Consider the following 16,088-nt stretch of genomic DNA (forward strand, 5'->3'; position numbering starts at 1 on the left):
GGATTCTTTCCACTGTTGAGGGATTTCTTCTTTATTCCATATTAAACAAATTAATTTATGAATTTGACATATTAAGGAATTTCCACCATATTTAATTAACTCAGCTGGTATTAAATCAATGCCAGGTGCTTTGTTATTCTTTAGCCTTTTAATAGCATCTTTAACTTCAATCAAGTTAGGTTCTGGAACTAAATGTTCTGCTGTGTGGACTTCATTTACTTTTGATTTATCTCCTACATGGACATTTAAAAGGTCATTAAAGTAGTTCTTCCATCTATTTAGAATATCGCTTGGGTCAGCTAGAAAATCACTGTCTTTATCTTTTATCAAGTTTACTTTAGGTTGCCACCCCTTTCTAAACTCATTTACACCTTTATATAAATCTCGGATATTTTTATTTTTGCTGTTTGTTTCAATTTCGTTAATTTTGCTTTTCAAATAATCTCTTTTTTTACTTCTAAACGTGCGGTTAACTTCTCGCTTTATTCTATTATAATTGTTTAGATTTGTATAATCAGAGTTATTTAACCACTTAAGTCTAGCCTCATTTCTTATTTCTATTAGATTATGACATTCATTATCAAACCATGGCTTACTTTTTCTCGGTTTATGGTATCCTATACTTTCTTTAGCTGCTGATTCTATTGCATTACGTATGTGCTCCCAATTCTGATTTACGTCTGCTTCATTTATATTTTCATCATCATTTAAATCCTGCAAAACATCAAATCTATTTGACAGTTTAATTTGGTAATCTTTCTTAATTCTTTCATCAGTAAACTTTCCTGTATCAAATTTTAGAACTTTTAGATTTTGTTGCTTATGATTTATCACTGAGAGTCTTTCTCTTAATTTAGCAATTACTAAATAATGGTCACTGGCACAGTCAGCACCTCTATGTGTACGAACGTCAATTATACTAGTATGCCTTCTCTTATCAATGAGAATATGATCTATCTGATTATGAGTTTTACCATCTGGAGAAGACCAGGTATATTTATGGATATCTTTATGTTTAAAAGTGGTACTTTTCACAATTAAATTCTTTGAGGTTGCAAAAGTAATCAATCTTATACCATTATCATTACTTAATTCATGAAGACTTTCTTTACCAATCGTGGGTTTAAATGTCTCTTCTTTGCCAATCTGTGCATTACAATCACCTAACAGAATTTTCATATCATACTGAGAAAATTTATCAAAGACCTGTTCTAACTCTGTATAAAAATCATCTTTAGTATTATCATCTTTATCTTCCGTTGGTGCATGTATGTTTATTAAAATAATTTTACACCACCTACCCTGTAAAACTGCATATGATATCCTATCATTAATAAATTCTACTGTTTTAAGAGCCGAGATAATTCTATTATTTATGAAAAAGCCTGTTCCAAAATTATGATTTTCAGTACCACCATAGAAAAAAGTATAATTTTTAGTTTTACAATTCCCTTCTCCTGGCCACCTAACTTCCTGGACAGCTACTACATCTAATTTATACTTCACTAACTCATTAACTGTACACTGAAATGCCCCAGGCCGGTAAAGGCTCAGAACATTCCAGGTGCCTAATTTAATATCCTTATTCCTAACGTAGATCTTATCCTTAGTCCAGGGACCTCCCAAAGTAGACCCCACCCGGAGATCCGAACGGGAGACTATTTTACCTCCGGAATATTTTACCTTGGGAACATCCATGGCCTTATATTGCTGTTTCTTGACATGGCTTTTTACAGTGCAGAGTTGTCAGCTCTACACCTAACCCCCAATATGAATGGAGGAACTACTACACAAGACAAACACAAACACATTAGACAGCACAATTACTACACAGTACGAACACAAACACCTTAGACAGCACAACTACTACACAAGACACATACAAACACATCACAACTATAACTTTTACTTTCAATCTATACCAGATTAATGCCTGCTGCAAATCAGGATTTGCAAAAGACACAGACCCCCAGTCATAACTGTGTAAAGGGGGAGGTTGAGTAATAAAGTGATTTTGTTAGGACATCATGACAATGAGAGAATTGGCAAAACTTTATTCTTTTACTTACCTTACTGTCATAGCACGGATTTTCTGCAGAGAGACACATTGTCCCATAACTGTATCGAGTGATTTATCCACACCCCTAACATCTCCCCAAAAATTTTATCAACATTCAATAAAATTATCAAAATGGTCCAATTTATAGTCATTTTGGCTCTAAATTTACGCATTTACCCCCCTCCTAAGATGCAAAATTCTTAATAAACCACAGACTTTACCTTTTGCTTGAATGGTGACCGACAAGTGTTCCACAAGGTACTCAAGTAAAAATAATTGAAAAATTTAGTTACTCACAGTTCAGTTTTTCAAAAAAGGGTATAAAAATCTACCTTCCAGAAATGCTACTGCAATTATTGGATGCAATTGGAAACGTCTTTTATATCTACCATGGTTGTACTTACATCAAAGATGCAATACATGCAAAAGACAAAACCTTATATTCCAGGAAGGACCTACTTTCAGGCTTCGTCCTTCAAAGTACTGGCAAAAACTTTTGAGTCAATGAGTGAGGACAAACCCTTTCCAAAATAAGATAATATAACTAGAATTACCTCCATCTGTTTTTGCAAGAGTGAAGTAAGCAATAGTCTTCTTGTTCAAGCCGACATCCCATCGGACTTCAATATTATCCTGAGTTTGCGATTCTTTTAACTTCTTGTCATAATCAGCTTCTAGTTTTACTAGTGGACCAAAGATATTCTGATACTGGTAGCCATCTTCATACCTCAACAAAACTTGCTGTGGCACCACAATAGCATATATTCACAAAATCTTAAGTAATCGCTAAAACTCTGCAGTATGTGTTAACAGACATACATCGAAATCGAACCATGTAAAAGTTGCATTTGTAGCATAATGAAATCGTAATAAAACAAAAGGAACTTGGGCTCATTTTCACCACTTTTCAGCATAATTTCATTCTACACGCAAACAATACGTAAAATTACTATCGGCATGAAACCAACATTCCTAACCTAACAACATTGTGTGACCAGCGTACGTTTAATTCCTCTATTTCGCACCAGTTTTTAAAAATAAAATTGTTCTACATGCACAAAACACGTGCATATTTGAATAATGACGTCACTGATACTGCATAAAATCACTAATTTCTCAGGTGTAACACATCTCGGCAACGTAAAAAACTACGACAACGAGCAAATGAACTAGTTGATCAAGTTGCTTCTGAACGTGTCGCAAACGAAGGACTTAAATTCACAGAACGGGTTCACGGGGGGAACGAAGTATTAAGTCCCTTTGTTTTTACTCTTCAAGCTTTATTGCATATCCAAAACCAATGAACTGTCCGAACACCAACCTGCTCCGCTTCACGTATCAAAAGAGAACGGGTTCCGAACAGGTGTGTTTTTGAAGAAAGAAAATTTCCTCACCACACACAAAGCTAAAGCAACATTTTTTTTTCCGCAAGAAATTCTGAGGGTGGCTGGTGTGTAAGTTTCGTCTTGAGTAGTTTGTTCTCTAAGGAAAAATCTCACGCCTCTCCAAATTCCGGTGTTGAACAGGTTCACAAGAACGAGTAGCAAAATGAACGGATCCAAGAACCTAGATCCGAGAGTGAATAAATATAGAATTGAAATGCGAAGGAACGATAATTTTGTACGTAACATACTAGAAGTCATAATGACGACAGGAACAAGTTTCTGAACTGAATCTTTTGGGAGGACTGGAATCACAAGAACCGAATTCGGGAGTGGAAATAAACCGTTCGTTCATTTTGTAACTGGTTCTCCTGCAACTCCAAAATGCGCGTAAATTCCAGATAATATGCAAAATTCCCTGACTATTCCATGACTTTTCCCTGACCAACCAAATTCCCTGACTTTTCCCTGTTTTCCAGTCACGTAGCAACCCTGAAAAAGGGTGCATCAGCACAGCTGCAAATTTGCAACGGGAAGTTCTTCTATCGCCGTAGAGTTAGGCTACACATACAACACATTACATTATGTGTTATAGGATCTAGGTAACCCATATTTTTTGCTGATGACTGTACATATGACGACCGCATTCTGCGTAAAGGTTTTTACCCCACACTGAATTTAAGCTTAATAATACTGGAGCCGGGTCGACACGTCGCCTTCAAGATAGAAACTGACAATTTCAACCGAAAGCACGAACGTGCTCGACTTAACACGAAACAACAATAAACATCCCCCATTGATTTAACGCGACATTCCTGTTGTTTCTTCGAATACGTTTCGGTAGAGCTCATTATAAATTCCATTTCCTTTAGAAGCGGGGTTCTATTTTTAATACAATCGAGATCATTCTCTTCCCTCTGAGAGTTCGCAATTTCTCTTCTTCTACCTCCGTGCTGTACTTTTGTTTCAAAAAGTACAAAGAACTGAGGCCCCCCCTTTTTTTCCCCTTACGGTTCAATGATCTCTGTGTAAATAATGTTACTCCCGCTGTGTCTACGCAAAAAGATAGTATGCATAAATGAAGTCGAACAAGCCCGCCCGTTGTGAAAGAAGTTTTTTTGTTCTACTTTTGAAATTTACCGTACACAAAAATAAACTAACTTGCTTAACCTAGCTAACATTTTGTACGATACATTTCAACTATTTTCCTTCGTCTGGACATAGATGGAATAACATACCACCGTGCAGGGCACACCTTGCACTGACCCCTGACATGATCAATGTTGCCAGTACACCTCCTAAATTGGAAAAAAAATATACGTTTTCATAAATGTGTATTAATTAACCCCATAAATCGTCTGTAATACATGAAATGTATATTTTTGCCTTAATTACAGTGCATTCTGTTTGTTTTTCTTTTCTATTGTGCCGGACCCTGTGTCCGAGTGGTTAGGAGATCGCGCTGCGACGCCAAGGGTCTTGGCTCGGACTTGGTTGTTTGTGAATGTTCATTCATCAATTTCATCATTTCATCACTCATCCACATCTTCGCAAATTAGCCAAGAGGCACAAAACACGAAGTAAAATAAATTAAATCAACCAATCAATCATATCTATTGTATTCTAATAGTTTTAGGTTTCATACATTTAGTAAACTGTTAGCTATTATAATCAATTTCTAAAATATAAGTAGATGGTTAAGTGGAAGAAAATACTTGTGCCTTAACTTTGACACCCATCCAAAATAATAAATAAATAAAATGTGTAAAATATCGTTATTTTATCAATTCGATAAGTTTCCACGGAGACCGTCGATACAAATCGAAAATTATTTCAAATGACTCCATTTCCCTTTAAATGTTAGGTAACACCAATAAATATTGAAAATAAATTGCATTTTTAGTCATGTTGGATTCATTAATGGTTGTGTCTTTTATTCATTTTTTAACTTCGTAGAATTTTTTTTGTTTGTAACTTTTCTCCGGTACTGAACGTTAATGTAGAGAGTCATTTACTTGTTCAAAGTTCAAACAAATATCCACATAGACAAAGGAAATACTCAATGTAAGAGTCATGCCTCTATCACTTTATATACAAAAGATACGAACGTTCAAAGTCTCGCGTGACTTTTCGGACACCCTGTATAAGTTGCCCATGAAACGTTTCTTTTGTCCTAAAGAGTAATTTCGTTGCCTTTTCTAGGGATTGTGTCCGACCTTTTCCCTCGAATACCAGAAATTCAAATGGATTATGGAATAATGGAAGAAGCTATTCGAAGCCACACCATAAAAATGGGCTTGGAAGATGTGGATGGTGAGTATTAAACTTGCAATAACATTTTGTGTAATTTCTTAAAACAATATATCAAAATGTTTATGAAGATCTCGCGACAATTACTTTATATCTCTGCCAATTGTTTGTGTGGGCAGCCATAGTAAAACTAATAATATTAATACATATTCAATTCAGTTCAATTTTCCTTTATTAAAGGGCGAGGTTCAGCCTGCGGCTGTTCTACCACCTAACCCCTGTGGATACATATACATACTAAATACGTTTTACATACTAAATGTTTGTACAATAATAAACAAGGAAGATAGAAAGAAACATAGAGAAGACACAAAAAGAACAATACAAAATTGATAACAAAGGCTCGTCTACACACTCAAAAAAAAAAAGGAAAAAGACTGAAAACAAATACACAAACGATACACAAATTAATTGACACAATTGTGCCTGGTGTGATATAGTTAAGACTAATACAAATTAATATTATGTAAAAACATATATATATATATATATGTTCTTAATACACAAGAAAGGACAAAATACCGTCAAGGGTTGGCAACATGTAAGGCGGAAAGTAAACAAGCAAAATTAAAATGAAAATACTTGTTTTTAGGAAGTTGGTTCAGAAATGAGAGCTATTATTCGTGAGTGCTGGAACACATATATTGTTTATTTAACAATAGAGTTTTTAGTTTGTCTTTGAAATTGTTGCGAATAGTGAGGGACGTCATGGAAGGAGGAAGTTCATTCCACGCTCTTGCAGTTGAATATGTAAATGATGATTCGGAAAGCACTAGTGTGTGCTTTGGAAGCTCAAGTTTTGATTTTCCTTTTGTTTTGTAGTCATGTAATTCCCTTCTGAATTTTAATTTCTGGAATAGTAAAAAATATGTCAAGTCTTGGATATTTATGTATTGCATCGACCCTATTGATATAGAAAGCTTTGAAGTAAGTCCTCGACATGTAACCTCCAAGTGCCTTTGTGCATAGACAAGTCCAAATAACATTTCAATCTTGTTCAGAATCCAACTTGGAGCTTAACTTTGTGGGAGGGTGGGGAGGCATAATTAAAATGTTTTCTATCTAATAAAAATAGCGTTCACTGTTGACTGTTCCATTTGTGCAATCATGTTAATTATTTATTTCTCAGGTCTCGGGAGGTTAACAAAACTATCCCTAACTTATAAATTTGAATAAACCTGATTATTTTGAGGAGCGCGTGCCTCCTTAGCCATCCAAGTTATGCCTATATAATGATGAAGTTACCTCTTCGAATTTCTTCTATCGCGACACTCATGACAGCTGGTGTTGCGGTTTGTGCAGATGAGGTTCTCTAAGGTGATACGAACTGCATGTAGCCAATCCATCAAATGTCGACGACAACTTACCGACATCTTGCTCCCTGGTTGGTTGATGGCAGGAAAGGACGTCGACAGGACTAAATGCTTTCGTACCCCCTCCTCCTCCCCCCAATCCTGTCCGTTGTCGAAGAGCAATTTCCTTTCGGACCTACATGGTGCAGCTTCCTTCACTCTCTTTCTCTCTGTCTATCTGTTGGATTTTCATTTCCTTGACCTTATTTACTTTAGCTGCGGCGAAAGGAAAATATAGAACAATCCTCAAGTCCGAGCTCAGTCTTACCACATGATGGGAAATTTTCCTTTTTGCAGGGATATTCGGACCGAATTTTAAGGGAAAATGGGAAATTTGATTAAAAATAGCAAAGTGTCAGGGAAATTTTGAGATATCAGACTCAGTACTAGTACAGATGAAATTAGGTTTCAATTTCCTATCCATCAGTTTTTGCTGTTCCCTCTTGTATCCACTTCTTTGAGCCTAAGCGTGTATCAATTTATATTTCTGTTTTATTTATTGTAATTTGCTTTTCTGGATCATAGGTTAATAGCAACAGAGAGGATGAATAATGAACTTACAAAATTGGAATGGAGCAAAGACAGTTGTACAGTCACCAACAATAATAATGGGACCGGCAATAGGCTATGTGGATTTAATAGGGAAATTTCAATAGCAAATTCTATTACCGCCTTAGAATTATACAACACACACAATCTCTTGCAAGGAAGCGACCATTTCAAGATCTGTGTGTCCCATTCTTAATGCCGGTGTCTGTACATTCATGCCTTGTCAGGGTGAGCAACCTGAGACATCTGACCTATGTGATTAACATTTTTTCAGTATGCAAGGGCCAACCAAAATACTACTACTGTTCTTCTTTACTACTACTGTATTTTCCCTTATATCTTTCTTTTCTTTCTTCTACCTCTTCTTCTACCTCTACCTCTTCTTCCTCTCCCTCTTCTTCTTCCTCTCCCTATTTTCCCCTTCCTCTTCTTCTTGCTCTTCTTCTTATTATTATATGATTTCTTACGTGGAGGGGAGAATGTGATGAAAAAGGGAAATATACCTCTTTGAATGGGAAATTAAGCCTTCAGATTGTGGCAACACTGCATTCCAAGCTGCTACTCTTCAAGTTGACAACGGTTCTCCCCCGCGAGACATGGAAAACGAAAGGATTTCCCTTCGTATTGTCCGAGAAAGGAAAGCTTGAAATTCCCTCAGGGTTGGTCTTGTCGTCCTTAAACGAGCCACAAGTTCCAACATTGTCAGGACGGCGACAATAGTAGCGGCAACTTTGCCTTCCCTCTGGTTTCTCGAATGTCGAAGACTTCAGAAATGTCCCTTCGCCCTAAGTGTCTGCAGATTGGAGGTACGTAGGTTGTCGTACTTTCAGATGGCTACGGATGCACACAGCATCTCTGAACAGTTTCGATGTCATTTTATCCCTTCTGTACATTCCTGTTGAAATGAAATTGTGTTAAGAGGTACAATTATAAAACATTCTCAGTCGAAACATGAATTATGTTAGTTAAAAATATCCACAAAAGAGATATGGAGGAGGGAGGGGTGTTTTGAGCTGTTGGAACTTGAAATTGGAATATTTGAACACTGTGTTCAAATGATATTAAGTATCAACAATTGACCATCTCATAACGTTATACTGTCTTTCGTCTTTACATCCTTCTGGTTCGAAACCAGACCACGCCATATGTGTTCTTTGCGAGTAATCCTTTGTCAATTTCATCATATCATCATTCATACTCATCTTCGCAATTAGCCAAAGTGGCAAAAAAAATTAGAAAAATCAGTCAATCTTTACAACCAGCTCATAGTCGTTTCTGTATCTGCATTCGTTCCCGAGAGAGATGAAGTTGAAAATTACATATGAGTTTTTGAACAACCCTCATATAAACGTAATAATAATATTTCAGCAAATTCCTTTCACAAGTGTCGGTTGTGGTTCAGAGCAAACTCTGTATCAAATATCATCAACATTGGTGACTATGAGACTACATATTGAGATTGAGGAAGAGCAAAAAGCATTTTACATTCTTTTTTTTAGTGCCACTATTTCGCAGATATTTCGGAAGGGGTTTGAACTCCTAAACCATCTCTGGGTACGTTCTTTGCTTCTTATGGTTAAAGATTTTACCACTATATGTGAAGAAAAGAGTTCATCTAAATTTGGAAAACTAAACGCTTCCGAGAAGCAATCTTATAGTAGCCTGGTCAGTTTTGTCTTTTCAACTAGTCATTATGTAAATTCATGGTGACGGTGAACCTAAAGATGTACAAGAACTGACGTCACTTCACTTTCTGAAATAGCACATGCTTATCTTCATTTAATAACCCGCACATGAGGGCCAATGCCTAACAACATACTGCTGCCTTCACTTCCACATGGCTCAGAGAAGGTGGGAGATCATCCAATAAATTACGGGGAGACGTGTGGTCAGCACGAAGAACCTCCAGTCGTTGTTGTAGGTCTCGCTCCCCAATTTCCTCAGAATGGTGGGAGGTAACCGGTCCCGTAAACAGGCCGAAATCTCAGGAGAAAAGTTGTTACGTCCCCCTCCCCCAGGAGACTCGAACCTGCGCACGTCTTGTAGCAGGAGCCAAAAGCCTTATGCCTTAGACCGCACGCCCACGGTGCGGGATTCTCTACTTTAAATTCTTGTTTCTCTGATGCGGTTTCTGACTTAGGAATCTTGGATTAGTGATTCTGTACTATATTCTACAGCTTCTTGAAATTTTATACTTCTCTTTGCTATATATAGCCACGGGCAATAATAATGGGACACCTAGATCCTGAAATAGTAGCTTCACAACGAGGCGTTCTGTGTGTTGCCTAACTCTACGGTGATGAGTGGATTTTAATAGCAAATTTTCAATTACAAGTTCTGCCACCGCCGTAGAGTTAAGCAACACGCATAACACCTTACAGGGAAGAGAGTAAGGATTTAGGTGTTACATTTTTATTGCAGGGGATTGTACAGTCAATGACATTTATGAATTGTAACGATTCCATTGAAAGTCAATGTGATCGTTCAACACTATGGTGTCCTTGACTGTTCTAGTATCTACATAGCAGAGGCGCGCCACTTACTATGCTGGCTTATTAGCTTTCAGACCAAGATTCTTCTTCTATGAATGCTACCTGGGTTTTTGTTATTGTAGCATTCTTCTAGTGTAGGGCTCTGTCCTGGATTTTAGGCCAAGGTTGTCCATCTATGGATGCCTCCTCGATTTGTTTTGTTTTTTGTATCTACTACAGGTACCTGTTCTAAATTAATAATTCTGCATTTTTCTGCCTTAAATCTACCGGGTGGCCAGAATTAAAGTTACCCAACTCAGAGCCTTCTGTAGCCTGTTTGAGGCATCGTAGTACTCTAAAATTTGGTGAATCCACTATGCAGACTATGGGGAAGAGTATGGCGATATAGAAAAAAGTAGTTCAATTTTCCGCCACCAGGTTGAAATGTGGCGCTGTACTTCCATGATGGGTTTTAATAATGACAATAACCTCGCAGTGCAGCCGCACTATTACTACCGTTCTGATAAAACAACTTCACCAGCAATGCACGTTCTTTCTTATTTAATCCCTTCCGAACTTGTGTTTAGCACTCACATTAAGTGATTTAGCTGAGTTAGACATTTGTTAGTGGCTGGAAGTTGCGAGAAAATAATATCTCCGTTTACTGCAAGATTGCAAGGTAAAGGCAAATCCATAACAAATTGGAGCAGTTTGCGTCATTATTACAACCCATCCTGGAAGTACAGCGCCACATTTTAACCTGGTGGCGGAAAATCAAACTTTTTTATCGCCATCCTCTTTCCCATGGTCTGCATAGTGGATTCACCAAATTTTACAGTTCCACGATGCCTCAAACAGGCTACAGAGGGCTCTGAGATAGGTAACTTTAATTCTGGACACCCAGTATGATGTCTGAGGAGGAGAATCAAGCATGATTACCATGATTACCCCCCCCCAACACACACACACTTATATAACACTCATAGTCGCTTCTGTGGCAGAGCTCGTTGAGTGCTGGACTCCAATCTCTCCAGCGACAGTCCCAGGTCACGTGTGTTTGCTTGGGAGTATCCTCTCATCAATTCCAATAATCATCATTCAATTTCATCCTTAAAATTAGCCAAAAGCGACGCTAAATAAGAAAGCCCAAATACAATAACAGAATACTTGAATGCCTTAGTGTATTATACGTAGAGTATTTATATAAATATGAGTAGATGTGCGCAATAATTATACGTTTTTCCTAAACCTAATCACTACATTTATTGCAAAACATTTTTCTCGCAGGCTACATAGAGAAAGTAATCCAGCTGTACGAGACCACAGTTGTGAGACACGGGCTGATGCTTGTTGGTCCAACAGGATCCGGGAAGACCAAGGTAAGTGCTAGTTAATCGTTATACAGAACTGGAGTATTGACGTGTATTCAAGATTGTGACTAGATGTGAAGTTCATCAAACCAGAAGACCAGGATATTCGTCGAAGACTTGATTTACAGCTTCTGATGCTGTTTTTGATGGAGTCTTAAACAGAGAGTGCAAGACAAGATCCACGATGAAATTCTTGCGAACGGTTAATTTTTATTGTGTGTTCGGTTATTGTACGTACACTCATGGACAGAACGGATGGAAGCCCTTCTCACCACTGTGCTTCTTTTTGGGTTGCAGGGTGGCAAGGAGTTTCTTGATGTAATAGTTGGCATAGCTTTTCGTTTATAAACACATCCGGTTTTGTTAGGTTTTTTGGTAGCCACAAAGAAAGAAATTTATAAATTTGGTAATTTGGACCAAAATTTTTGGCAACTCTAAAAAAAGTGCACGTACACTGAAATAATTTAGTTCTGATGAACAATCATTCGTCTTTGCATGAATTTCAGCAAAAAATGGAGGCTCGAAAAGGACTTGAAACCGGGTCTTGCATACCTTGCCATTGTTCTACCAACTGAGCTACCGATGCAGCACTGATTTTCCCTTCTTCTCTTTTGCATGCGTGGATTTGTCTCTGCCAATGTTACCTTAACGGGAACTGTTGCCTTTGAAACATTGATGACGTGGACAGTGCCTAGTTTCTATTAACGTAGAGTAGTAAATGACATTAATATTCGGCATTCTTCATAGTACATCTCCTGTATGTGCCAAACCGTAACTTTGTCGCCTATTTAGACAATACTAGGTTACCTATCACATCGCGCTATGACGCCAGTGATCCCGGGTTCGAATCCTGTCCTGAGCATGGATGTTTGCGAGTATCCATTCATCAATTTCATAATATCATCACTCATCCACCATCTTGGAAAATTAGCAAAAAGTGGCACAAAAAGGGATGTAAAATATAGCAAATCAACCAATACTAGGTAACCAGAAATTATCTTTTGGTTGTTCCAAGTAAACTTTTCTTCTTTATGTATATTAACAATGCACCGTGTTGCTTAGAATAAAATTGTCTACTCAGATTTTCTGAAAGTCTTATACTTCAAATAGTTCTTGTTGAATCTGTCACGTGCCAGTTTCGATGACACAATGAAAGTTGCAAGGAGGAATGGTTTCTCGGAATGGACGAGAGATGGCAGCACGCTATATAAAGAGGAGCAAAGGAAATTATAAAAAACTTAGAGCGGAGAAGAGGGATTATATATATTATAGTAAATTGAGAAATATATAAAAGAAGAGTTTAAATACTATAAAAGAAATAAATAGAATGTTGTAGATAGTAAATTAAAATAATTAAGAATATGGCCGCATATGAAACGTTTAGGAAAGTTATTAAGTAAACGAACTAATTCAGAAATTAGCTCTTTTTATTTTTCTGACGAGGAGAACATCGTCAGTGTTTTGGTTGTTTATCCCCGGTGGCGCTGTTGTCAAATTAGACGCCCCGAAGCACTTACGGTTGCGCTTCTTATTAGTCTCACTGGGCCATCGGCAGCGCTTGTTATTAGCGATCCTGGTTATTTCCCTTGGTTGTTGTTTTAGGAGGAGGCGCTATTGTCAGATTAGACGCCCCTAAAAATCCTCTATAGCTTTGGTTCAATTCTCTACAAGGAATGCAGCATAATGATTTGTCTATATTATTGAGAAGAGACATGGTAAAGAGGAATATTTGCGATAAATGAGAGAAATAAGACTTTTTCCAGTGGCAAAGAAGAATAGAAGAAATGAGAATTTGCTGTGGAAAGAATAAATAGAAGAATTTATCGAGAATATAAGAATAGCTCGTCGGAATATAGAAGATAATAAGAATTGCTGCTGAAAGAAGAAATAAGAATTGATATGAATGGAGGAAATAAGAAACAGCGTTGAATAAAAGGGGTTGACTATTTTTGTAAAAGAAGAAGAAGCCCTTTAAAAGAAGAAGAAGCCTTTTGACAATAAAAGAAGAAGAAACCTTTTCGATAATCAAAGAAGAAGAAGCCTTTTGATGATAAAAGAAGAAGATGCTTTTTCGATAATCAAAGAAGAAGCTTTTGATGATAAAAGAAGAAGAAGCCTTTTTGATAATCAAGGAAGGAGAAGCCTTTTTCCTATAGAAGAAATAGATACAAGAAAAGAATACCTTTTCGATTATATATGAATGGCTTATTGCAGAAAGGGACCTGAGTCACTTTTGCACAATTCTGAGAAAAAACAAGAAAAATCGTATAATATTGATAGTGTAAGAAAGAAATGTGCCGTTGTTGGCTCACATTTTCAGCATAATGAATAGTTAATTTTGCAACCCTCAATGCGCCCCCCTGCAGTATGCTGCTAGCGACAGTGGAGATGAAAAGGTTGTAACTCCGATACCTCAAAAATGTGACTCAGGTCCCTTTCTGCAATAAGCCATTCATATATATTTTTTTTCTCTGTATTTTGTATTGATTATCAGAATATAGATCCGCATTTTACTATATCCTCTTGGCTATAAAACGCTTTTTTATTCGGAATTCTCGAATAAAGAACCTATCCCCCTGAGATTAAGATATCTGTAGCCGTGGTAAATAACATTTAAGTACGTACCCCCAAGGGTCGTAGCAAATCTAGGATAATTACGACAGTGGGCAATTTAGATCAAGACAAAAATGTGCAGAATTTCGACCACTTGTATCTTTTAAAACTGAAGGACCACCAGTTGTGATAAGGTCCATCGACTTTGAGCGCAAACAAACTGGGATTTCTATCCCCACTTACATTATTCACAAAGTATATTTCCTTACGACTTGGCTGGACCTTTTGCAGACGTCAGAGAAGCCGTTATCGAAATTCTCTCTCCTTTCGAGAAACAGCTATGTATTCCAGAATCGTCAAAATTACATATGCTTAAAAATCCTTCTAAAGCATTCGCGTTAATCTTCAAGTTGTTTGCTTTTATTGTTGTCTACACACAGAAAACTAAATGCATCATATCGATTGATGCACCAGAATGCATCGAGTGATGCACTAAAGTGTGTTTTATGGCTTCTTTAAACAATCAGATTCAAATTTGATGCATTTGGGTGCATTTTTGTATGTGGTGAAAGAAACACGAAAGTGCATCATTTGGTTCAAGTGAGGATTTATTTTAGTCGAGATGCACTTCAATTCATCAGTTGATGTTCCTTGATGCACTTTCCTGCATCTTTTTGGATGATGGACTTAAACGTTTGGTCTGAGCTACAGAGTTTATGTAGCTCAGACGAAACGTTTAAGTGCACCATCAAAAAATATTCATTCTGATGCATCAAAATGCATCAAGATGCATCAAATATGAATCTGATTCTTTGAAGAAGCCATAAAACACACTTTAGTGCATCATTCGATGCATTCTGGTGCATAAATCGATATGATGCATTTAGTTCTCTGAGTGTAGGTAGATACTCGCAATAGTTTTTTTGGTAATGTAAACCTATTAAGTTTGAGGCTGAGGCATGTCTCATCTCATCTTAGTAGCATCTCTGGTTGAATTTAGTACGCTTACTGTGTTTCCTCATCTGTTGAAAACTTTGTCGGGCGTAATTTTCTGAAATATATTTCATATAGCAGTACTCAACAACGAAACTCTTATCGGTATTGTTATTCTCTCTTCTACTGTTCTTGCTAGCCATTGTAATCTCTAGAACCAGCATTGGGTATTGGGACGTATGTAGCTTTGAATTCCGCGTTTGTGCCTCATGACTCGAGTTAAATGCTGGGATCGTACCTTTAGCGAACGCCGCAGAAACTTCAGTTTCATTTTACATTAACCCTTCATCTTCCTCGTCACTGTGGCCTACTTCCATGACTAATTGGTTAGCACAGCGCGCTTCGACGTCAAGGGTCCCGGGTTCGAATCCCGACTTGGGCATGGGTGTCATTTGTGAGTGTCCCTCGATCAATTTCATCATATCGTCGCTCGTCTGCTGTATGAAACCATGTTCACATATGTAAATACAGATGTGCACTCACTTCGCAAGCGTGGGTGTAGTTAAAGTTTCAGTTAAGAAGAGCAGTGAAGGCCTCCCCGGTGGCGCAGTGGTAGTGTCGTCGCCTTGTAAGCAAGGTGTCCCTGGTTCGATTCCCGGTGAAGGCACATAGTGGTTCGGATCCCACTTTAAACTGTAGGTCCAGTCCCGATTAGCCTTACTGTGCATAAAGTGGACTTAAAGCAACAAATCAATCCAATCCAAGAAGAGCAGTGAATTTTGTTTAGATTCGGCTTCCCTTTACTTGGACTCAATATTAGTGTCCCTTATAAATCAGAGGTAGGCTATGACATGTACACTGTATATAATAACACCTAAACTTATACCAAATGTCCACTAGAATGGAATTTTTGGGATATATCCCTTATTTTATGCGCATTATTACAGATTCTAAAATCATGAGATGTATTGTGGTATTTTCTCATCTAGGCTCTTGCCCCCCCCCCTCCTCCTCAACCAAATAGTGTGCGCGCGACTATGTGTACAAACAAATTACATAAATTAAATTAATCAACGAACTCGTTTCGAACTACAGCACAATAAGAAAAT

General features: G+C 37.5%; 1 protein-coding gene across 1 annotated transcript in view; it reads left to right on the forward strand.

Moving 5' to 3' along the window:
* LOC145994472 (dynein axonemal heavy chain 1-like) overlaps positions 1 to 16,088 on the forward strand; it is a 1,132,367-nt gene that overhangs the window by 333,497 nt on the left and 782,782 nt on the right. The window contains exons 28-29 of the mRNA XM_083130607.1: positions 5,644 to 5,754; positions 11,411 to 11,502. Of these exons, the coding sequence (XP_082986733.1) occupies positions 5,644 to 5,754; positions 11,411 to 11,502 (203 nt within the window). The remainder of the gene's footprint in view (positions 1 to 5,643; positions 5,755 to 11,410; positions 11,503 to 16,088) is intronic.

The sequence above is a fragment of the Lepisma saccharinum genome, chromosome 10 (assembly GCF_977018435.1).
Source record: "Lepisma saccharinum chromosome 10, izLepSacc3.1, whole genome shotgun sequence".
Taxonomy (NCBI): domain Eukaryota; kingdom Metazoa; phylum Arthropoda; class Insecta; order Zygentoma; family Lepismatidae; genus Lepisma; species Lepisma saccharinum.